General features: G+C 41.7%; 2 protein-coding genes and 1 pseudogene across 6 annotated transcripts in view; 2 read left to right on the forward strand and 1 right to left on the reverse strand.

Moving 5' to 3' along the window:
* LOC129812800 (AT-rich interactive domain-containing protein 4A-like) overlaps positions 1 to 15,088 on the forward strand; it is a 64,339-nt gene extending 49,251 nt beyond the window's left edge. For all 4 annotated transcript variants that reach the window (XM_055864679.1, XM_055864676.1, XM_055864678.1 and 1 more), the window contains exons 17-24: positions 4,087 to 4,251; positions 4,582 to 4,841; positions 5,087 to 5,152; positions 5,476 to 7,110; positions 8,936 to 9,040; positions 10,494 to 10,685; positions 12,648 to 12,794; positions 13,103 to 15,088. In XM_055864679.1, the coding sequence (XP_055720654.1) occupies positions 4,087 to 4,251; positions 4,582 to 4,841; positions 5,087 to 5,152; positions 5,476 to 7,110; positions 8,936 to 9,040; positions 10,494 to 10,685; positions 12,648 to 12,794; positions 13,103 to 13,206 (2,674 nt within the window). In that variant the 3' untranslated portion in view covers positions 13,207 to 15,088. The remainder of the gene's footprint in view (positions 1 to 4,086; positions 4,252 to 4,581; positions 4,842 to 5,086; positions 5,153 to 5,475; positions 7,111 to 8,935; positions 9,041 to 10,493; positions 10,686 to 12,647; positions 12,795 to 13,102) is intronic.
* Positions 15,089 to 15,651: 563 nt separating this feature from the next.
* On the reverse strand, positions 15,652 to 16,874 carry LOC129812497 (mitochondrial import inner membrane translocase subunit Tim9-like; annotated as a pseudogene).
* A 202-nt stretch (positions 16,875 to 17,076) lies between these two features.
* LOC129812803 (uncharacterized) overlaps positions 17,077 to 25,733 on the forward strand; it is a 76,589-nt gene continuing 67,932 nt past the window's right edge. For both annotated transcript variants that reach the window (XM_055864685.1, XM_055864686.1), the window contains exons 1-3: positions 17,077 to 18,664; positions 18,863 to 19,032; positions 24,523 to 24,646. The gene's annotated coding sequence lies outside the window, so the exon portion shown is untranslated. The remainder of the gene's footprint in view (positions 18,665 to 18,862; positions 19,033 to 24,522; positions 24,647 to 25,733) is intronic.

The raw sequence follows: 25,733 nt of genomic DNA on the forward strand, positions 1-25,733 counted from the left end.
CAAGAAAAAACCTCATCAGATGACTGTCTGATAACATATTTATGGTATAGGATTGGTTTTGTTAGAAAAATGTGCATATTTCAGGTAGATATCATAGTTTACAATTGCACCCACCGTCACAAATCGACTAGAATAAATACATAGAGCAACGTGTATTACCTAATTACTAATCATAAAACATTTCGTAAAAATATACAGCATACACTAATCGAAAGACACAGATCCTGTGAATACAGACAATATTTCAGATTTCAGATTTTCAGATTTCAGATTTTCTTAGTGTCTTACAGCGAAAACACAATAAATCGTTATATTAGCATACCACATGTGCCTTCATTACCAGAGCATTGATTCTAGCCAAAGAGAGCGATAACGTCAACATCGCCAAAATATATTAATTTTTTCACTAACCTTCTCAGAATTCTTCAGATGACACTCCTGTAACATCATATTACAACATACATATAGAGTTTGTTCGAAAATGTGCATATTTAGCCACCAAAATCATGGTTAGACAATGACAAAAGTAGCCAAGCTGGTCAGAAAATGTCGTGCGACATATTAGACAGTGATCTAGTCGTATACATAAATACTCATAAACGTGACAAAAAAATATAGGGTGGACAGCGATTGATAGACAATTTAATTCTTAATACAATCGCTGATTTACATTTTTTGAATTATCCTTACTTTTCAATACAGTTTGCGCCAAGCGAAGCTACATCTAACAAAATGGCGTCATAAGCGATTAACATTTTTCGACAAACACGATTTATCATAATTAATTGTTCTTACTTTGAGCTGTTCTTCCATCAGAATCTTGGGCTATGAATCCTTTCTTGGGTCTAATCGTCTTTTGGTCGAAAGCTGTCCTCTTCCCATGTGGAAATGCCCACTGCGTTCGGCATGAACTGGAAACGTGCCCAGAGGTTGAAAGTGTCTCAGAAAGAAATGTTCCAAAATCGCACTAAACGGATATAAATTGCTATAAAACGGTTTAAATTAACTACCTTATGATGTCTTTAACACCTATTACAAGTAAAAACATGACCGGAGAAATATTACTGGCTACACTAAAGCTTGGAAAAAGAGCAGGTCGGTGTCCACCGCGCGTCAGGCGCAGCTGGAAAAGAGTTACTACCTACACGTTGATCTGTTTTATAGAGGCTGTGATTGCGCAATCGACTCCATTCAAAGCGTCATTACGTAAAGACATCCAGGGGAAGACGTAAGCAGTGTTAGTATCCTCATAGCGTTCACAGAGACCTTTAAACTGACTCCAGATCAGGGGCCAAGATGTGTGAAATCTGACTCCATGTCAGGGAAATTGCTGTAGAATGAGTTCTGTTCCACTCAGAGACAAAATGTCAATGGCTATAGAAACTAGAGACTGTTTTCTATCCAATAATAATAATAATATGCATATTGTACGAGCAAGAATTGAGTAGGAGGCCTTTTTGAAATGGGCACCTTTTTCTCTGGCTACTCAATACTGCCCCTTGAGCCCAAAGAGGTTAAACCCCTTTGTTATGGCAAGCCTCAAGAAGTTCGGGAGTAAAAATGTGCTTAAGTCAATAAGTTGCATGGACATAAGTTACATGGCCTCGGAGCACAATAATAGTTTTTAACGTGATTTTTGAATGACTACCTCACCTCTGTACCCCACACACGCAATTATCTGTAAGATCCCTCAGTCGAGCAGTGAATTTCTAACACAGATTCAACCACAAAAACCAGGCAGGTTTTCCCAATGCCTTGAGAAGGGCACCTATTGGTACATGGGTATAAGAAAAAAAGCAGACATTGAATATCCCTTTGAACAGGGGGAAGTTATTAATTACACTTTTGCATGTTGTATCAATACACCCAGTCCCAACAAAGATACAGGTGTCCTTCCTAAGTCAATTTCCAGAGAGAAATTAAACCGCTCAGGGATTTCACCATGAGTCCAACGGGGACTTTAAACAGTTACAGAGTTTAATGGCTGTGATAGGAGAGAACTGTATCTCACTGGTCATCCCCAAAGCCAACACCTCCTTTGGCCGCCTTTCCTTCTAGTTCTCTGCTGCCAGTGACTGGAACGACTTGCAAAAATCACTGAAGCTAGAGACTTACATTTCCCTCACTAACTTTAAAAATCAGCAATCTGAGCAGCTAACCGATCACTGCAGCTGTACATAGTCCATCTGTAAATAACCCACCCAATTAACCTACCTCATCCCCATATTGTTTTTATTTACTTTGCTGCTCTTTTGCACACCAGTATCACTACTTACACACAATCATCTGCTCATCATCATCTGCTCATCTATCACTCCAGTGTTAATCTGCTAAATTGTAATTACTTTGTGACTATGGCCTATTTATTGCCTTACCTCCTGATGCCATTTGCACACACTGTATATAGACTTCCTTTTTCCCCATATTGTGTTATTGACAGTACGCTTGTTTTAGTCCATGTGTAACTCTTTCTGTCACACTGCTTTGCTTTATCTTGGCCAGGTCGCAGTTGTAAATGAGAACTTGTTCTCAACTAACCTACCTGGTTAAATAAAGGTAAAATTAAAACTGAGGATGGATCAACAACATTGTAGGTACTCCACAATACTAACTTAATTGACAGGTAAAAGCAGGAAGCCTGTACAGAGTGCAGATGTTCCAAAACATGCATCCTGTTTACAATAAGTAATACTGCAAACCAATTCACTTTTTGTCCTGAATACAAAGTGTTATGTTTGGGGCAAATCTAATACAACACATTACTGAGTACCACTCTCCATATTTTCAAGCGTGTTGGCTGCATCATGTTATTTGGTATGCTTGAAAAATTGTTAACAACTGGGGAGATTTTCAGGATAAAAAATAAACCGTATGGCTCTAAGCACAGGCATAATCCAAGAGGAAAACCTGGTTGTCAGCTTTCTACTAGACACAGGTAGATAAATTCCCCTTTCAGCAGAACAATAACCTAAAACACAAGGTCAAATCTACACTAGAGCAGCTTACCAAGAAGACTGTGAATGTTCCAGAGTGGCCAAGAAACAGTTTTGATTTAAATCTACTTAAAATCTATGGCAAGACCTGAAAAATGGTTGTCTAGCAAAGATCAACAACCAATTTGAGAGAGCTTGATGCATTTTGAAAAGAAAAATGGGCAAATGTTGCACAATCCAGGTCTGGAAAGCGCTTAGACTTACCCAGACACTCAGCTGTGCTTTTACTAAAGAATGACTGGTGTGAATACTTCTGTAAATTAGATATTTAATTTTCAATAAATTTGCAAACATTTAAAAAACTATCTTTTCACTTTTATGGGGTATTGTGTGTAGATGGGTGATTTAAATACATTTAATACATGTTGGATTCAGGCTGTAACACTGTGGAATAAGTCAAGGGGTATGAATATTTTCTGAAGCTTTGAACCAGTGTTAATGGTGATAGTAACCTGCTTTTGGAGGCTAGCTAGCAATGGCTTCTTTTTTTTTCTTTTTTTCACGATTTACACAATCACCTTTTTGATTCAAGTCATGATTAGGGATATTTTAGGCAAGGGTGAGCAGCTAAACATAAGCAGCTAATTTTATTTTTGGGAATGGGCAGCATAAGTAAGCATGGGTTGGGCTACTAAAAGATTTAAAAGGCTATTTGGGACAACTTTCTGTTGCCTGGCTACCCATCCACATTGCTCAGGGCCAAACGCCTGGCCCACTAATGTCCTTTCTCTAGTGAGTCTGGGGAGTGTTCAGCAGGACGGAACATTTTAGATCAAACATGCCTCTGACATGTAGAATAAGGAATCACTTTGGCTCTATTCATGGCATTTCTATATGCAACATTCGAATGTTGGTCAACTGAACAAGGCCCTGGATTCTCCTCCCTCCCTGACGTCTTCTGGAATTCGAACACGTTCTGACCGTTTTGATTGGTCCTAGAAACTGATCGGTTTGGCCAGAGCCGGCCTACAAAATGACGTCGTCAACGTTGATACTCTGATTGGTTAATCGCTGTTGAATCATGAGTCGTCAGGCAAAGCTTTTCTGTGCATAGGTTTTTCCTTTGGCCCTGTTTTGACCTGTGTCTCTACAGGGCTGAGGATGAGGACTCAGAAGACTCTGTGACAGGGACTAAGGTGAAGGTAAAGTACGGCCGAGGGAAGACCCAGAAGATATACGAGGCAAACATCAAGAAAACTGAGAACGATGATGCCGGAGATGTCCTCTACCTGGTACACTACTACGGCTGGAATGTCAGGTAACCCATGGACACATACTTCCGTTCTCACCCACCTGAAAGAGATGATGGGGATTTGTGTTTTTATGATTTGTTGTCTTGATCATGGCAGTATTTTCGGTATTAGTTTTCTACCTTTCTCTAAATTTCTCTGTTTTTGAAGTTAATTTGACATTCAATGTCATGCAAGGATTTTTCTGCCATAGCAACCCTTGGGCAGGCTGCTTAAGTATTTTTTCGGGATGCTTAACTCTTTTAATTCTGGCTATAATGTTTATGGGTTAATTTCACCTCTATAGGTGTATGAGTGAGTCTAGCTATAATGTTTATGGTTTCATTTCCCCTCTCTAGGTATGATGAGTGGGTCAAAGCAGATCGGATCATCTGGCCTGTCGACAAGGGCGGAACAAAAAATAAACAGAAAAAGAAAGTCATGAACAAAGAGGATGGAGAGAAGGACAAGCAGGGGAAGCTGGGTGGGTTGAGAGGCCGCCCTCTTCTCAGAACCACTCCCCCCAGTGCCAACCGCAGCGTCTCCAAGACCCCCAGCCGTGAGGGGCGCTCCAGCAGCAAGAGCAAATCTGACACATCACCCCTGCCCAATGGAGAGGGTACGAGACATGAGACCTGTACCTAAATCAGCATGTAACGTGACTCCACGGGTACATCCCGATAGTGGACCTTGGCTTTCTTTTCTCCTCACCTTAATCTGCACCTATTATCAATCCTATGGAGCGAGTGAACCTGTGGGGCTTGTTCAGCAGGGTGCAGTGTTATATAATGTTCAGACCAAAACGTAGAACAGATATGGTCGTCTGTCATGACAACTTTATTCATTAAATTTGTCTGTGAACAGGTACCCCTCGCCGACGTACAAGAACCTCTGGGATGTATGACTCGGACAGAGATGCCAACTCCAATGGTAGGTACATACCTCTAAATGCAGAGGCAGTATAGTGTAGTCACTACTTTAATTATGAGAACTATGATAGTTGACGATTAGAGGGTGTTTCTGGCCAAGTGAGGTGGGTTTTACCAGACACCAATTAAACCTAGTCCTGGACTAAAGTAGCCCTTTCAGTGGATATTCTGCATTGGGCTTGATTTTGAGTCCAGGACTACACCTAATCTGTGTCTGGGGAAACTGCGCCTTGGTGTTGGAAGTAATGGTTATTTTATGTATTCAACCCAGGACTTTTGATGGATGGAAGCTAACCCTTTATGTGCCCCTTCTACTTCTTTCAGATGAGTCAGGGAATTCGTCCGAGGACAGTGAGTCAGAGGATTCGCCGGAGAAGAAGCCTGCCTGGGCGGAGAGAACGGACCCCGCCACGGCCCGTAAACAGGAAGAAGAGGAGGACCTAAGGGTGGAGAGAGGAAGAGCAGAGGCAGTGGCCGCCGCAGCAGCCCAGGCAGCAGCAGCACAGCTCCATCCCCCCAGCAGCCCTAAGGAGAAGGAGCAGCAGCAGGAGGACAAACTCCCTGAGAGGGAGCCTGAGAAAGATGAGGCTGAGGAGCAGCCCCAGACGCCTCCCATGACCCCTGAACCCGACAGACCCAAGGAAGAGGACCCCCCTAACCTGAAATCCCCCAGGCCTAAAGCATCACGTAGAAGTAACGTTGGAGAGCTAGAGAGGAACACCAACAACACTGGCTCTGAGATACCCACCAAAACCATCATCACCACCACTCCCAACCACACTGAGACGGAGTCGTTCCCCAGCCCATGCCCCCTGAAGAGGCAGGATGAGCCCATGGTGGTCCTTCACTGTCTCCCTGCTGAGCACCTCCCCAGCATGCCAGACCTCCCCATCATGGACTCCGACACAGACTCCGCCCCGGAGGAGGAGATCTGCAGGGAGGAGCGAGGCGTGGCCAAGCGTAAAGCCACCGACCACAGGACACCGGACAAGAAGGTGCGTCTAGACTGGAGGGAGGATACTGCCAGAATGGCATTGCCGGGCGGGAGGCCCCATGACTCGCCGGGCGGGAGGCCCCATGACTCGCCGGGCGCGAGGCCCCATGACTCGCCGGGCGCGAGGCCCCATGACTCGCCGGGCGCGAGGCCCCATGACTCGCCGGGCGCGAGGCCCCATGACTCGCCGGGCGCGAGGCCCCATGACTCGCCGGGCGCGAGGCCCCATGACTCGCCGGGCGGGGGGCCCCATGACTCGCCGGGCGGGGGGCCCCATGACTCGCCGGGCGGGGGGCCCCATGACTCGCCGGGCGGGGGGCCCCATGACTCGCCGGGCGGGGGGCCCACGACTCCAGAGGGGAGACTGGAGTCGGGGGGACTGAAAGAAGAGGAGTGTCTGACGCCAGCGAAGGGTAAAACGGAGCCGGAGGTTAAAACAGAGATGCCTGCGCTCACTCCGGAGGTGCGGTGTCGAGGTCCAGGAGAGGGAGGTTTCGCAGGAGGTCAGCCCAGGTCGGAGCAGCCAGACTATGGGGCAGAGGAGGAGCTGATGCCCCAGATAGGGCCTGAGGCGCTGGTCTGCCATGAGGTGGATTTGGACGACCTGGATGAGAAGGACAAGACCTCAGCAGAAGACCTCCTAATGATGATGAGCCAAGGGAAGGTCCATGCTCCCCCTCCATCCAATGCCTCCTCCCACCACCCTCAGACCCACAACAACCCTCCTCCGTCCTCCGGTGGCGCTGCTCCTCCACAAGTCTTTTCCCCCACCTCGGCCCCTAGCCCTGATGAGTCTATAAGCACCAAGAGTGAGAGCGACGTCACCATCGAGGTTGACAGCGTAGCTGGGGAGTCTCAGGAGGGGCTCGGTGATAATGAGTCGGCCAACTCCAACTGCTTTGAAGCCAACACCAGCTCTAGCAACTCCAGCATGTCACTACAGGAGAGAGACACCAAGGACAGAGGTGGGTCACACACAGACTGGCATAGAATAGGCTATATCCATTTAGCCTTGCGTTGGGCCAGTAACCGAAAGGTCGCTGGTTCGAATTCCAAAGCCAACTAGGCAAAATCTCTGTGCCCTTGAGCAAGGCATTTAACCCTAACTGGTTCTGTAAATCGCTCTGGATAAGAACGTCTGCAAAATGACTCAAATGTATACTACCGTTCAAAGGTTTGGGGTCACTTAGAAATGTCCTTGTTTTTGAAAGAAAAGCACATTTTTGTCCATTTTAAAATGACATCGAATTGATCAGAAATACAGTGTAGACATTGTTAATGTTGTAAATGACTATTGTAGCTGGAAACTGCTGATTTTTAATGGAATATATATAGAGGCCCATTATCAGCAACCATCACTCCTGTGTTCCAATGGCACGTTGTGTTAGCTAATCCAAGTTTAGAATTTTAAAAGGTTAATTGATCATTAGAAAACCCTTTAGCAATTATGTTAGCACAGCTGAAAACTGATTTTCTGATTTAAAGAAGCAATAAAACTTGCCTTCTTTAGACTAGTTGAGTATCTGGAGCATCAGCATTTGTAGGTTCGATTACAGGCTCATAATGGCCAGAAACAAAGAACTTTCTCCTGAAACTCATCAGTCTATTCTTGTTCTGAGAAATGATGGTTATTCCATGCGAGAAATTGCCTAGAAACTGAAGATCTCGTACAATGCTGTGTACTACTCAATTTACAGGACAGCGCAAACTGGCTCTAACCAGAATAGAAAGAGGAGTGGGAGGCCCCGGTGCACAACTGAGCAAGAGGACAAGTACATTAGTGTGTAGTTTGAGAAACAGACACCTCACAAGTCCTCAACTGGCAGCTTCATTAAGTCGTACCCGCAAAACACCAGCCTCAACGTCAACAGTGAAGAGGCAATTCCGAGATTCTGGCCTTCTAGGCAGAGTTCCTCTGTCCAGTGTCTGTGTTCTTTTGCCCAACTTAATCTTTTTTTATTTTTTATTTTTTATTGGTCAGTCTGAGATATTGCTTTTTCTTTGCAACTCTGCCTAGAAGGCCAGCATCCCGGAGTCGCCTCTTCACTGTTGATGTTGAGACTGGTGTTTTGCCTGTACTATTTAATGAAGCTGCCAGTTGAGTACTTGAGGCGTCTGTTTCTCTGGTAGTGCCAGTTTGCGCTATTCTGTGAATGGAGTAGTACACAGCCTTGTATCAGATCTCCAGTTTCTTGGCAATTTCTCACATGGAATCGCCTTCATTTCTCAGAACAAGAATAGACTGACCAGTTTCAGAAGAAAGTTATTTGTTTCTGGCCATTTTGGGCCAGTTTTATTGCTTCTTTAATCAGAACAACCATTTTCAGCTGTGCTAACATAATTGCAAAATGTTTTTTTAATGCTCAATTAGCCTTTTTAAAATTATAAACTTGGTTTAGCTAATGCAACATGCCATTGGAACACAGGAATGATGGTTGCTGATAATGGGCCTCTGTATGCCTATGTAGATATTCCATAAAAAATATGCCTTTTCCAGCTACAATAGTCATTAACAACATTAACGAAGTCTACGCTGTATTTCTGATCAATTTGATGATATTTTAATGGACAAAAATGTGCTTTCCTTTCAAAAACAAGGACATTTCTAAGTGACCCTAAACTTTTGAACGGTAGTGTAAATGTAAAACTGTGTCTTGCGAACAGTTCCCTCACACGTTAGTTTTTATACATATTTTACTTATTGCAAATAAAGTTTCAGTTGTACACTCATGGGGAAACATCTCTGTCCTCTGAAATGAAAATACTCAATATTCTCCCTTTTATCATTAGGTCAGAAAAGGTTGATGGACTGCAATATGAGTTGTTCTGCAAAGAAGCAGAAGCGCAACCAGAAACGGCCAAGCACAATGTCCAAAATGGAGAAGAATGGAGCAGGTAAGTCGCATGGTTTGATTTAGTAATGCACCGATATGACATTTTTGGCCAATACTGATATCCGATATTTTCCTTGCCAAAGAAAATGATACTGATAACCAATATTTCAAATTTAATCATTCTAGTACAGTTAAATAGTTAACACACACATGGACGCAGCGGTCTAAGGTACTGCGACTTAGTGCAAGAGGCGTCACTACAGTCCTTGGTTCGAATCCAGGCTGTATCACATCCGGTCATGATTGGGAGTCCCATAGGGCGGCGCACAATTCGCCCAGCGTCGTCCAGGTTTGGCCGGGGTAGGCCAGCATTGTAAATAAGAATTTGTTCTTAACTGACTTGCCTAGTTAAATAAAGGTTACACACACACACCACACTGTCACTGTGTCCGGTACCATCTTGTCCAGCTGTGTCTAACATTTCATTTAAACCCTGTTTCTTGTCTGCATCGAAGTAGCGGTCCTTGTACATAGCATCGAGCATGGTGGCGACACAGTAAAGAGTGCCACTGAATCGCTAGTTCACAGCCTGTGTTGGCAGTTTTGTTGAGCAGGAGTTTCAATGCCATGACAGAGGGTATCACATCTGCTGCAGACGAAGTTGATGAGCTTATTTCTCCAGTCAGTTGTTCGAATGGAGCTAGGAATGTATTAATGTTTCCAAGTATCAAACATGTTCTCAAATGCCATTGAAATGGCAGCAGTGGTATGAAAACCAGCACATTTATGAGCATGAAATACGACTTTCCTCAGTACGAAATCCTCGACGACCCACTGCTGTCAGACTCGGCATGCTCATGGGGCTGATATCGCTGGTCCAAACGTCAGTCGTGAAGCAAATAGCAGTGACGCTATTACTGTGTAACTCCGGTAGGGCAATACCTGAAAAATAGCGCACTTGGTAACGCTAGTGTGTACTGGTGCTCGAAAAGTCGCGAAAGCGAGCATCACCCACGACAGAGAACGGTTGATTGTCAAGGGCAATGAATCCCATTATCTTGGCATTAATTGATTTCGCCTTTGAGTTGTCTCGCTGAAATGTTCTTACTCTTTCAAATGACTCTTCGACTTGTTGACTGCTCGATCTACACAGCAGACGTTGTGGGCTAGGTTAGGAATGCTGTGTTGCATGTGTAGCGCAAAATTTTACGTGGTGTCATTACTTTATGTACCTATGTTGTATAGGTATGTACGTCAGCTTTGACATCGGTTTTGCACATCGGCGTTAAACTAGACATCGAGCCAAGGTTGACATTTTTGGCTAATACCATCCGATTCTGATATTTTCACCAATACATGCATCCCTAGTTTGATTCCATTAATGACAGGCCGTCGTTTGGCATCCATCCTGCCCTACGTCGACTCACCTAAAAAAAAACATGTTAATGGTTGAATCATTCTTGACTGTAAGGTGATTTATGGGTTCAAATAAATGATTTAAAATGTGTGTCCAGAGTACAGCAGTGACAGTGAGGACCTGGCTGTTATGGACCCCTCCTGTAAGAAGACTCCAGTGAAACACTCCATGTCTAAAGGAAGCCTGAAGCTGGTCTCTCCCAACAGTAAGGAGTTAGAGAAGGACAAGCACAAACACAAGCAGTCCTCCTTCCCCTCCCCTCGCACATACAAGTGGACCTTCCAGCTCAGTAAGTAGAACTTATCACTAATCAGGGGTGTATACACTATAGAACCAAACACGGAAGGACCTACCTAAATGTATCCAATAGAAACTGTTTGTATTCATGATTACATCCTTGTTTATCACACTGAGCTCAGGTGTTGAAGAATAACAATAGCATCTGGTTTCCCAGACAGACTTAGCCTAGTCCTGGACAAAAAATCCCCTTCAATGTAGATTCTCTATTGTTTTTATAACTAGGTTTAATCTGTGTCCGGGAAACCGTCCCTGGGGTTTGGATTTTAGCTTACATTCTGTGAATATTCTTAAACGTAATATTATATTTACTGTGGTAAATTAAATGGCTTCGAAAGCATGCATAGCTTTATAGCTGAATGGTCAAACTATGTACAGTTGAAGTCTGAAGTTTACATACACTTAGGTTGGAGTCATTAAAACACATTTTTCAACCACTCCACAAAATTCTTGTTAACAAACTATAGTTTTGGCAAGTCGGTTAGGACATCTACTTGGTATCACAATTCCAGTGGGTCAGAAGTTTACATACACTAAGTTGACTGTGCCTCTAAACAGCTTGGAAAAATCCAGGAAATTGTCATAGCCTATCAGAAGCTTCTAAAGCCAATTGACATAATTTGAGTCAATTGGAGTTGTACCTGTGGATGTATTTCAAGGCCTACCTTCAAACTTGGTGCCCCTTTGCTTGACATCATGGACAAATCAAAAGAAATCAGCCAAGACCACCACAAGTCCTTGGGAGCAATTTCCAAATGCCTGAAGGTACCACGTTCATCTGTACAAACAATAGTACGCAAGTATAAACACCATGGGACCACGCAGCTGTCATACCGCTCAGGAAGGAGACGCGTTCTGTCTCTTAGAGATGAATATACTTTGGTGTGAAAAGTGCAAATCAATCCCAGAACAACAGCAAAGGACCTCGTGAAGTTGCTGGAGGAAACGGGTACAAAAGTATCTATATCCACAGTAAAACGAGTCCTATATCGACATAACCTGAAAGGCCGCTCAGCAAGGAAGAAGCCACTGCTCCAAAACGGCCATAAAAAAGCCAGACTACGGTTTGTAACTGCACATGGGGACAATGATCGTACTTTTTGGAGAAATGTCTGATGAAACAAAAATAGAACTGTTTGGCCATAATGACCATCATTATGTTTGGATGAAAAAGGGGGAGGCTTGCAAGCACAGGGGTGGCAGCATCATGTTGTGGGGGTGCTTTGCTGCAGGAGGGACTGGTCCACTTCACAAAATAGATGGCATCATGAGGGAGGAAAATGATGTGTGTATATTGAAGCAACATCTCAAGACATCAGTCAGGAAGTTAAAGCTTGGTCGCAAATGGGTCTTCCAAATGGACAATGACCCCAAGCATACTTCCAAAGTTGTGGCAAAATGGCTTAAGGACAACAAAGTCAAGGTATTGGAGTGGCCATCACAAAGCCCTGACCTAAACCCCATAGAAAATGTGTGGATTTGTGGGCAGAACTGAAAGTGTGTGTGAGCATAGAGGCCTACAAACCTGACTCAGTTACACCAGCTCTGTCAGGAGGAATGGGCCAAAATTCACCCAACTTATTGTGGGAAGCTTGTGGAAGGCTACCCAAAACGTTTGACCCAAGTTAAACAATTTAAAGGCAATGCTACCGAATACAAATTGAGTGTATGTAAACTTCTGACCCACTGGGAATGTGATGAAGGAAATAAAGCTGAAATAAATAATTCTCTACTATTATTCTGACATTTCACATTCTTAAAACAAAGTGGTGATCCTAACTGACCTAAGACACTTTCACTTTTTCAATTTTTACTAGGATTAAATGTCAGGAATTGTGTAAAACTGAGTTTAAATGTAATTGACTAAGGTGTATGTAAACCTTCCGACTTCAACTGTATTTGTTCAGATGGTCTCAGACGATTACAATAAGAACCTTTGCGTCTCTCTGAGCAGATGAACTGGACAGCATGACAAGTGCTGAGAGGATTTCCTTCTTACAAGACAAACTACAGGATATAAGGAAGTATTACATGTCACTCAAGTCTGAAGTGGCCTCCATAGACAGGAGGCGGAAGAGGTTAAAGAAGAAAGAAAGAGAAGGTAGGATGGCTTTACCTGTTCCATCCCAACTCAGACCAAATGTTACTCTTGTCCTGTCATGTTCCAGAGCAAACTGCTTGAATAGCTTTGTATTGAAATGCTTTTGTTTTTGAATGATTCCTTAATCAAATTTTGACACGCACTACAAAGTATTATTATATGCTTACAGCGGTCTAACCTGCTCTCTTCCCCCTCCTTCATTGTAATGGTATGCTTTGTTTCCATGGTCTCTTTGCTCACCACAAAATTGTGCAGATAATGAAAGATGGATACGGCTGTCTAACCTGCTCTCTCCCTCTCGCTCCCAGTGTCCCACACCACAGCTTCAACATCGTCTGGCTCGTCAGACACTGGGATGAGCCCCTCTTCCGCCTCACCGACTCAGAACACTGTGGCTGTCGAGTGCAGGTGATGACACGCCTTCTCCCCCATGGTTCCCATGACGACTACCCTTTCCTACCATCCCGCTGCCTCCCTGGAGACACGGTTGTGTCCGAAATGGCACCCTATTCCCTTTAAAGTGCTAATATTTTGACCAGAAGCCAATGTTAAATGACCAGAGGCCCTCGTCAAAAGTAGTCCACTATATAGGGCATAGAGGTGCCATTTCAGACGTACTGACACACCAGAGCCAGCGGCCAAAAGCACTCGGCTGCCCCCCTCTGTCTCCTTTCACCTCCCACCACTTGGCCACTCCCACTTCTTGCACTTCCCTGCCTTGTAGATATTGTGGTCCACCTACTGTAGTGTTGTCAGGAAATGGATTCTACGTGAGTTGAATGTAAAGGAAACCACAAACCCCAGATACTCCTAGCCAAACCCCTTCACTCTCCATCCTTGAACAGTCCATGGCACTTTTCTTCTTCTTACTCTGTCAGAAACAGATATAACCTCCTCTGGTTCCCCAAACGGGAGCAATCTAGATTCAGTAATGAATCAATGATGTCTATCAGCAGAACCAGACATACACAATGTATGTAACCTACAATGTAAAGGGTCCCTACCCATGTTAATAATGGTCACTTAACCACCATGTTAATAATGGTCACTTAACCACCTTGGACATTGTTTGCAAAAAGGTCAATTATGTTCGCTTGCTCCATCAGAACTGCCAAAGTACATGTGTTACAGCAGATTGCCCTATTTTGGAAAAGTGGGACAAATTCAATTGCGAAAGGGAATGTAGTTTACTGAAAACTGCAGCCGTTGTCTTCCATTATTGCAGTGTGTCATCACAGATTAATTATGAAAACTATTTTTGGATCTCTTTTTAAGAAAGTAATAAAAAAATGATTAGAAAAAGGTTTATTACAGTGGAACACAGGAGAATGTTTTCAGTGGACTAATTTCCTTTGCGAGTGTATTGTCTTTTTATATGTAATTGCAGAGTTTTTATTTTAGTATGGAAAATTTCAAAAAGTATATATCACAACAGTGAAGTTATTTAATGAAAGATTTCTAGCCCTGAAATTTTGTGTAAAAAAGGTTTCTTGCATTGTTAAATATATTTATTCTGTCAGTGGACACATTTTAGTATTTTTTACAATATAGAGACACGAACCTTCCACAGTTTGGACAATGGGAAATTCTGATATTGAAAGAATGTTGTGTGCTCATCTAAAAGCAGACTTTGACTGTGATGTTTCAATTGGGTAGCTACTGTGCAGTACATGTTTCCCCCATTTTCAACAGGGCCCTCAACTTTCTCAACATTTTTTTTTTTTTTTCTTAGATTGTTTTTGGGGAACACCATAATTTGGTGGCCTTCACTTTGTTTCTTGGTACTTGTATTTGTTATAATTTAAAACATCTATTCTTATTTCGACATGAGTTCTGACCAATAAATAAAAGTTGCTTAAGGAATATGTATGTGAAGCCCCGAGGTTTCTTACGATTGTTTTTGTATATAGATCTTCCAAAACCATGAATTTGAAAAATACATTTGACAAACTGTAAAGAATGACATTATTTTTTTAAACCTCATCTTTGTACTGGTATATTAAAAGCTTTTTTTATGGCAAGTTGGTAGAAACATTCACGCACACAGACTGACTATATACTGACCCAGTGTGTTTCAGCATTAGTCTGAAACTAACCCTACAGAAGAGTCATGGAAGCATTCAGAACATTGACATTTTTTATGCCTTATAGACTTGTGAAAAACAGAACTTCCTTAAAAGCTAAGTTTATCTACAGATTCCTGGATGAAGGTATTAAGATTACCTGAGCAAAGTCTTTGTATCTTAATGTAAAATAAGCAGAGCTCTTCATTTCTAATAAAGTTTTTAAATATTTCCCTTGTGAATTACTGATCATTTTAGAGGCTGACATGTGGACGGACACTCCGAGGGACGTTCTGCGTCCACCTCTGTCCTAACGCTTACTGTTATTTCCCCCAGTCAAAATTAACACCTAGTCATTCTTTTAAACTATTTTCTACATTGTAGAATAAGTTTAGACAAAACTATGAAATGTAATCAAAAAAGGGTTAAAATCAAAATATAGTTTGAGATTCAGCTTTGCACTCTCAACCAGCTTCATGTGGTCTACTGGAATGCATTTCAATTAATAGGTGGGCCTTGAGTTAATTTGTGGAATGTCTTTCCTTCATGTGTTTGAGCCGATCAGTTGTGTTGTGACAAGGTAGGGGTGGTATATGGAAGAACAGCTCAAAGAGAAATGACAGTCCGTCAACGAGGAAAATTATGAACTTTGAAAGTTTAAGTGCGGTCACAAAAACCATCAAGCGCTATGATGAAACTAGCTCTGAGGACCGCCACTTTACGCACTTTGTGCGTGTGGGACCAACACTACATGTTTTGTTCTGTACAGTTTAGCGGTCAAACAAAATGGGAAATTTACCAGTATACCCAGGTAATTTTATTTAATGAATGTTGCTCAAGAGGGAACAGCTGGATGATGGTCAATGTTACAAGACATTTACTTGCAAATATGGATTTTTATAGGAAAAGGGGACAATTAACAATCCCAAGTTATTGCTAGTATCTTATTAATTCACAGACAAAGAATACCTTACACTATAATAAACAAAAATTCACATCAAAACTCAACATGATCTCATACATCATGATCAGGCTTTTCCTTGAGGGCTCATAACAGCCCTCTGGTTAGAAGTGTCCAAGCAGTCATCAGCCTGAGAAGTAGATGATGTACGTTAGCCATCCGCTGACTCACAAATAACAGCTTCATGGTGGTGTGTAGATCGTGTTGTGATCAGACTGGATATGTTTAAAGGGCGGTAGTTCTCTACCGTGGTCCCAATAAACCTGCTCTCTGTGCCAGGGCTTCGTTCTGCTGGATGTGGTACTCCTGGAAGCGCATGGAGATGCGCTGGGTCATCTTCAGGTACTTCTGTAGGCAGCTCACTGAGGGGGAAACCAAGACAGTTCTATGACATCACATATTATACCTCTTCAAATATTGGTGTCCACTGCAAAGGCTTCTACTCCAACTAAAGAAGCTAATCTGGTATGATGTTACTTTTAACATACAGGAACATTCAGTGATAACATTTTATTGATGAATGGTACCACATTGTGTCCTATTTTACCCAATACTTAACCTCATCTCCAGGCTCAATTGCTACAGAAAGAGATCCTTCTGGAGGATGAGATTATCCACTTCCTAGCCTCCAATGATGAGACAGGATTTGGAAGGATGGCCACAACTTACTTCTCAGACATGAGTATGGGAAAAGGAAATGTAATGGAGATTGACACCTCGCATCATTCTCAAAGCCCATTGGAGAAGGTCAGAGGGATGTAAACTCTTGACTTTCTCATTCAATGGGTTTTGAGAAGGAACTCTAGAAAACATCAAGGAAGTCAACCTACCTCCTCTGGCTTTACTTCTCTAGTGGTAAAATCCTTCACACAGTCCATGAAGCAGTTCTCTGTGAGTTTGTTGTAGGTGCCAAGAAATTATTTGAACTGTGAACAGAAACAATATTTTACGAATGCATTCATTTAACACTCAGATTAAACCAGATTGAATTGTGTGTGAGAAGTATCCTCACGGTATACCTTTTAAATCTGGTCTGCCTGGTACCAGGGCAGCCATGGTGGTCAAATTCGAGATTTCTGTTGGATTGAAGTTACACACATGATGTAACTGATTGAATGACAGCCCTATCCATGTTATGTATGATGTACGTTCACTATAACTATCTTAGCATAGGGAGTACTGAATTACCAAGATAGCTAGCTAGCTATATATGACACCTGCCCATACATTCATAGCAGCTGCATAGTTGAAGGCTTTTTGTAGTGTTAGCAAGCAAGCTCAGTATGCAGCTAAAAGCTCCCAAGCTGATTTGGTAAGGTTCACAGGCTAACTATATAGCCCAGCAGATCCAGTTAAGCCTTTGAAAACACTACATACATTTAGATATCAAACTGTGTGCACAAAATGCATGAACAATCACCTTTTCTTCAACACAGCAACGAAGTCATTCAGCCACCCATGTTCCCGAAGGACATGTTGTGAAAAGGGGACTGCAGTGGATGAGGCTTGAAAGGTAACGTTACAGAATATTCTATAATCATTAGACATTGTTTTTTTAAAAAAACATATTTTATACGTTCGTGTGGATATGTATGACATTCAAAATCGAATAATATTTTGTCGAAAACTGAAATTTCTAATTGTGGATATAGTGTTACTGAATAAAAACTCCGGTGTGACACGAGGGATGTCTCAGTACCATTCTAGTGTTTATCGCTAGCCCCCCCCCCTTTATTCCAATATAAATATAAAACGCAATTGTTTAATTATCACTTTTGTTGGTTACTGCTTATATTGTATTTTTGGATTGACTTTCTCACCCGTGGTTGTTTATTATTTTGTTTAATGCTATTTGTTTTTTTTTTGTTAAAGTTCTGATCCGTGGAGTCCCTATCATGCACAGCAGATGGAGATATTTCACGAACGAGATCATGTCCTTGACCGGAAGTTACTGTTGTAAGCAACAGCTGCTGTGTTTTCATATTGTCTCATAGTAGCTAACAGTAGAAGCTATGTTATTTCTCGATTCTGACATCAGGTTGTATTCATTTCCCAACGATTGTTTAAAATAGCACAGGTCTAGCAACTTCTTACCTGGTTTGCTGTGCTGTTCTTTCAACCTTTTAGAGGTGCCTACTAGCAACCTAACGTCAACAAACAATTATGTTGCGGGAAGTAAAACATGTTAAGATAAAATCAAATTGTATTTGTCACGTGCGGAATACAACAATTACCGACTAAAAGGGGAACCCAGACGTGAGCCTACCAGGCTAGCTAAATGGAGCACCAGCTGTTCTGGATGACTGTGTGAAAACGCTCTCTGTAGTTGATGGTGGTGTACTCCTCGGTGCCATTGGATGAATCCCGGAATAAATTCCAGTCTGTGCTAGCAAAACAGTCCTGTAGCGTATCATCTGACCACTTCCGTTTTGAGTGAGTCACTGGTACCTCCTGCTTTAGTTTTTGCTTGTAAACAGGAATCATGGTATAATTATTGTCAGATTAGCGAGGGAGAGCTCTGTGTGTGGAGTAAAGGTGGTCTGTGGATTTTTTCCCTTTTGGTTGCACATGTGACATGCTGGTAGAAATTAGGTAAAACGGATGTAAATGTGCCTGCATTAAAGTCCCCGGCCACTAGGAGCGCCGCTTCTGGATGAGCATTTTCTTGTTTGATTATGGCCTTATACAGCTCGTTGAATGCGGTCTTAGTACCAGCAAGTTGCCGAGAACGACTGCATTGTTTGTTTATCTAGCTATCTAACAACTTGCAACGCAAGTATTACCCGGTCACGTTCATATTACCCACCTTGATGCTGCACACTCTCCCACTGTGGTTCCAGCAACAGGTAGGCTACCCAGTTACCTTAGTCTCTTGCTTTATTTAAACAAATTAAGAGAATAGCCTTGACATCTGTCATTATTAAATAAAAAGTTTATCCTCATTGGTTAGTTACGATAAGATACTTTATTGTCAATTTTTGTGGAAACTACTTTTATAAGTTAGTTGTGGAAAAATGTATATTTGTCTGTCTCCCCTACTTTAGCTTCTCCAGAACCTTCCAGCCAGTGGAGGGAAGGAGGGAGTATGAGACCCCAGCTCCTCGCAGGTTCAACCCAAATCCCACACTCTGGAACACCACTAAACTCGGGAACACCCAGAACACTACACAGCTGCACAGCTTCAGGACACAGAATACACCTCACACAGCGCAAGGTTAGTCATCAAAGTGTCTTTGCATCTGATAAGTTGTCATGGTCTGGGTTTGAAATAGCACCCTGTTCCCCATATAGTGCACTATTTTTGTGCAGAGCCCTATGGGCCTTGGTCAAAAGGAGTGCACTATATTGGCCCTATAGGGAATATGATGCCATTTCGGATGTAGCCATGGATTTCCAACAGATGTAAGAGTCATTTTCACCACTCGGGGGCAGTAGTGTCACTCCAACCTACTAGTTCTGTAGGAAGCACAGGATTTTGCAGAAGGCTGAAGATTCTAAAAAGGAAGTGTTTATTCACAAAAAAAATCTGAAAACACTGTTTAATAGGCTGCAATGTCACTGTTTTTTCCTGTCCTTGTTTATTTTGGTGATTGCTATTTCCATTTTTCACTCTTGATGAGATGGAATACAAGACAAGCATGTTACTTTCAACCTCAGTTCTTTAAACTAATAACCATTTGCCTTCTATACTCCTCTGTTTGGCAACCTCTCATTATCATTAGTCGCTTTATGTTGATGCAAACACGACAGATTTCAACTGGGCCATATTCACCACATTATTGCAGTCAGGTCAACACACACCTGTCAGCATCTGCATTACAGAAAATATCTTCAAATGTTACCCACCAAATTGAAAGCCTGCGTTGTACAATGAGCCAGACTGCGTTGCATGCTAAACTAAGTCAAATGCATGTTTGGAATTATTGTCTGACAATATATATATATATAATTGGATTCATTACAAGTAGGCCTACGACTGGCTTATTAACATGTTGTGAGATACAACGATAAACACGTGCAATACATATAGCTCATGTTTTGGCGGCCATTCAATTCTCCGTCTTGGTTTTGTCATAAACATACATAATGTCCCTGTGTTTGGCTCTGTTGGCCGGGCACCAAGACTACTCGGAATTGTTACAATGGCTGCCGGGCCTCGCTCGTTCTCCCTCTCGTCTCCCTAGCCACAAGCTTCGGAATGCAGCCTCCTCCTGAACATTGGATATCATAATTAGATCCATACAAAGCACCACTGACTATTTTAAAGCCCACATTTACTGTAAAGTAGGAAAATAGTGGTAAAAGCTCACACACCGCACGGCATGAATATATCAACTCTGTACTGCTATTATATTGTGCTGGCTGCTAATATCCATCCAGTTACATGGGAAAATTAGGTATGCTCCTCTCTTCTGGTGTAAAACTCAATTAAAGGTCCAAATGCAGCTGTTTTTATCTCAATATCAAATAATTTCTGGGTAATAATAAGTACCTTACTGTGATTGTTTCAATTAAAATGGTCAAAAATAAACAAAAATAGCTTCTTAGCAAATAGCAATTTCTCAAGCAAGAATTTTGCTAGGACTGTCTGGGAGTGGTCTGAGTGGGAGATGGGGAAAAATGGAAAATTAGCTGTTATTGGTCTAACTCATTTGCTGCCTGGTGATGCCACCAGGCAGTCCAAAACTCCATCCCACCAAAACAGGCTGAAATTTCAGGTGATCTTTAAAACAGCTCTTACACTAAATGGGCATTATCATAATTTTTCCCATTATTAATCCAACCTAATAGTTTGGAAATGTATATAAAGCACAGGAACATCTATTTTGTTTACTGTACTGGGCCTTTAAGCATGAAACCATTCAGGTGAAAACAAATGTCACTGGCTGGTGCCCTGCTGTGCAAATAGACAGACAATGCCCTTCAGTGTTCAATAGAAATACAATGGAGTTTAGTTTATTGATAACCCCACCCTCTTGAAATACTTTGAAATAATGGTTGGCTTTTTTTAAAGGTAGAAAATAATGTTTTTACTGATGTGGAGGTGATCCTTAATAAGAAACCTATTTGAAAAGCCCCAGGTTTGAAGAAATTAGTTATTGTTGATGTCTGACAACAACAGAAAGGCTGTATAAGTACTACTATTCTATCCATTGTCATTCAACCACAGGCCTAGGCTATTACTGGCTGGTCCTCCTCCTCCTTTGTCCTCGGTTGAACTGTAATTTGTGTGCAGGCAGCAGGCTACATGTTTGGTAGGAAATGTCAGTGCCTGGTTCTCTGTTACACCTGTGTGAGAGCCTTGGACAATCTTCCCCTTGAATCTAATCGGCCTCCCTCTAGAATGGTGCTGCTCGCCAATCTCTCTCACACAAACATGCACACACACACCAATGTGGAATTGCTTTCTCAGGAGTGGAGCTCTGCTGCTTAGTGACCATGGTGATGGATGTGTGGGTGAGAATGGAGTTAATTATGGTACAGAAAGCATCAGTTTGTGTGTCTGTGTATGGATCACTGAGTGTGTGTGTGTGGGGGGGGTGTAAGAGAGAATTGGGAAATGCATTAGTCTTGTAAGATTGACTCGATACCCTTGCTTTGTTTGGCCAACTGACCAGTGTTACTAGATCAGCCTCCCTAAGCAATACAGCCAGCAATGCAGCCAGAGGGACACAACAGTGTTGATAAGGGAATGCACTGAATCAGTTACAGGCATTTGACATTTGTATCGAATAACTGTCTGTCCAATGTGTCCATATATTTTTTAATTGACTTGGTCAGGTCACAATATATGTTCATATAGTCCTTTTCTTGAAGATCACAATTGATCATTACTTGGTTGCAATTACTGTCGATTTAGTTTGTTCAAGATGGACTTAAATGTTTATGAACTGTGAATGGCTGGGTACAACAGTGATGTACTGTACATATGTGGTGTGACTCTCTGGTTATTGTAATGATTAGTGCATGTTTAAAGGAGAAGGAGTACGTTATGCTATAAGATGTCTGAAGGGGCACCATTTTGTATCTGGTAGTACCTCTAAGCCAGTTGTCATGGCAACCATGCTATTTCTATTCCTCCTTGCACCTCTCATTCTCTCTTTTTAGTTTTAACTCTACAGCTGCCAGACTGCGCTCACTTTGGGGATTGGCTATTTTTAGTCCATGCCTTTGTTTCTCAACACATCATCAAACCATATGTGAAACAACCCATGCCCTGAATGATTCAGGGCACTTAATTATATGATTCAGGTCACTTGGTTGCTGTCACTCACATTGTCTGTACAAAACAGAACATACTTTTTTACATTATGTAAACCCTTTTGGCATAATGACACTAGAAGATAATTGCAGATTGAGAAGACCAGGGTTATGTGTGAAGCGTTGTTTTTAGAATCTATTTATTTTCAATATTTGGTCAATCTCACTATAGAAATCGACAAACACAAGTGGGGACAGTTCCTTCGTCAATCATGATGACCATGGAATCTGATTTGGTACCCAGAGACCCATGGTATCTGATTTCTGTTCATAAATGTAGAGGGACTAGCTAGATGTAGCTGAATTCTGGCTCATGAATGCCTCATATTGCCTGTCTCACGTTGTAGTTGCCATAGTCTTATTCTCATTATTGATTTAACATTAAGCAATCTGACTGGAACACACTGCATTACATCTCCAAGTGTCCTCAAGAAACAGTCGGGCGGTAATCTCCTATTTTTAAAATGTGATGTCATCAAGTATTTCATCATCAGTCATGACACATACAGAATCAGTCCCAGCCATAACAACATGCACACACACGCACAGTTGGAGCATTCATCTGTCAGCCTGGACCTAATTCAGATGAATTACACGGCCTAATCGTCTCCTCTGAGGGGTCTTTCCTCTAAGCCTGTTACAGCGCCAGATCAAATGAGGTAATTGCCTCCCAAATGGCACCCCATCCCCTATATAATGCACTACTTTTGACGAGAGCCCATAGTGCACTACTTTTCACCACAGCTCTATGTAGTGAATAGGCTGCCAATTGGGACGCAGTCCAGGTAATTGCTTTTCTTGTCTGAATAAGAACACAGCAGCCTAACGGTGACTTCACCGGTGTCTGAATTTTGGATAGCTTTTGTAGACTCATTGAACCAGTGGAAAACACATTTATGATAAGCAAAGGAAATGTGTTAATGTATTTGGTAACATCTACTTTCTTCCCAGTGACCCATTAATAAATGTAGTTTAGTTAGTTACCATCAGCGAAATCCACCATTCGGTTTGAACCCTTATCATTGATTGGATTCCGAGCTTCCATTACCGCCCCTGAGAGATAGGATTTAGAGTCATGTCTGACTCCTGTATTATGAGGAAGTGTCTGTTGAACAAGATGACCAGGTACGGAACTAAAAGAAAAGGAATTCCACTGTGTGGGAGCCATATATAGACCTATGCTCAATGTTGCTTTGTTTGAAATGAGTAGGCAGAATTCTTCCAGATGTTTAGCAAGTATATTGCTTTGTTTATTTGTGTATTTGCTCATATAGGGTTGAAAGTACTGTGAACTTTCAATAAATTCCCTGTTTTTCCCAAAATCTCAGTTGGAGAATTCACGGAATTCGGAGGGCATAAGCAGGCAACCTGGATCCTCCAACCAGGTAATTTATTGAGAGTTCCCGTAATTTTGCAACCCTAGTCACACAACATCCCGCCATAATGACATTGTAATAGGCACTTGACTCTACTCAGTCATTATATTTATTGTGTTGGTGAATACAGTTTGTTTCCACAGCAACAATACATGTGATATTTTCCAGCTGTAAACAATGTATCTGTCTGACGTCATTGGGCTAAGCAGCTGTAAAAGTGGTTTGGGAATTTGTTTGGAAATATCAGCAGACGTTGGACTTGGAAAAGACGACACAGGGCTGTAAAAACTGGGATGCAGGAGCGTGTTAAGAATACAATACAATTCAATTGGTTTTCTTCCTACTTGTCCAACGTTGATTCAACATACCAGTAGTATATATGGTAGTCATTGTTTTAGTGGGAAGAGACCGTTCTATGACCCATTTGACCTTTGACCAGAGGAAATGTTTATGCTGGACATCCTGCAGACTGACAGATTGACTGTCTGTTGTTGGAGTGCACCATCCATCTGTTTATTTAACTGTTTTCACTGAGATGATGAAAAGATACTATGGCAAATTAACACCAACACACACGCACACTCTAACTCACTCAACTATTGTTGTATTGTACATTTGATATTGTAATTGGAGTACTGTCTTGTATTATATTTGATGTAGGCTGTTTTGTTCTGATGTAATTATGTTTGGACCCCAGGAAGAGTAGTTGATACTAAACATTCCAATACATTGATGACAATGACTAAATACAACCAGTATCATCCATCTGACTAGCTAGCTTAGAGAGAAAAGCCATTTGGATCCAACAATAAATATTGATACATTTGCTGTGTGACACATCTTCAAGCTAGAACATGAACACACAATGTAGCATAGCAAAATCTCTACAGAAGAGATTGTGATGAAAATGTAATAAGAAACCCAGGAGGCTCTGTGAAGCAATCAGCTCATTGTGTGATCTGAATGACTGTGTCCATGTGTGGAATACTGAGAGAGAGGGAGATATAAAGTGCTGATCTGAGCTGAGGCAGGTGGCTGATTGCTGCTTTCTCTCTCTGTCTCTGCAGGAAACTTCTGGAGGCCCTCTCTAACAACAGCAGCAGCTTGGCAGCCAGAGGTGTGCAGCAGCAGTTTTATTGGGGTTGCCATAGCAACACCCATCGATTGCAACCTGCAAACAGTGCAATCCAGGTAAGAGGGGGAAAAAATATTGTTTGTCATGTTTTCACGATTTGAAAACATAATTGGCTATGTGACTATTTCCTCCTCCCAAACAAAAACATGCATTTGTACCATACCTGAGGCATTGTGCACTTTAAAAAGAGTTGTATGATACTTATTTTTCATAATGTTTAGCCAATAAATATTTGACTTATTTTTGACATTGTAATGTACCTTCAAAGTTTTCACATCCCTTGACTTTTTATTTGATCAAATAGATATGTATTGTCACTGTCCTACACACAATACCCCATAATGTCAAAGTGGAATGATGTTTTTCGAATTTTTTAAAAATTAATTAAAAATGAAAAGCTGAAATGTCTTGAGTCAATAAGTATTGAAGCCCTTTGTTCTGGCAAGCCTAAAAGTTTCATGGACTCTGTGTGCAATTATAGTGTTTTAGCATGATTTTTTTAATGGCCCCCTCATCTCTGTACCCCACACATGCAATTATCTGTAAGGTCCCTCAGTTCAGCAGTGAATTTCAAACACAGATTCAACCACAAAGACCAGGTAGGTTTTCAAATGCCTCGCAAAGTACGCCACCTATTGGTAGATGAAGAACTCAGACATTGTATATCCCTTTGTGCATGTTGAAGTTATTAATTACACGTTTGTTGTATCAATACACCCAGTCACTACAAAGATACAGCCGTCCTTCCTAACTCAGTTAAAGAAAGGACACCGCTCAGAGATTTCACCATGAGGCCAATGGTGACTATAAAACAGTTACAGAGTTAAATGTCTGTGATAGGAGAAAACTGAGGATGGATCAACAACATTGTAGTTACTCCACAATACTAACCTAATTGACAGAGTGAAATGAAGGAAGCCTGTACAGAATATAAAAATATTCCGAAACATGCATCCTGTTATCAACAATTCACTAAAGTAACACTGCAAAAAATGTGGCATAGCAATAAACTTTTTGTCCTGAATACAATGTGTTATGTTTGGGACAAATCCAATACTCTTCCTGGGGTCCAGCAAAATTAAGGCAGTTATAAAAGTGTTTTTTAACATTACAATACATTCATAACAGATTTAACAAGTGTGT

This window comes from Salvelinus fontinalis, chromosome 16 (genome assembly GCF_029448725.1).
Source record: "Salvelinus fontinalis isolate EN_2023a chromosome 16, ASM2944872v1, whole genome shotgun sequence".
Lineage (NCBI taxonomy): Eukaryota > Metazoa > Chordata > Actinopteri > Salmoniformes > Salmonidae > Salvelinus > Salvelinus fontinalis.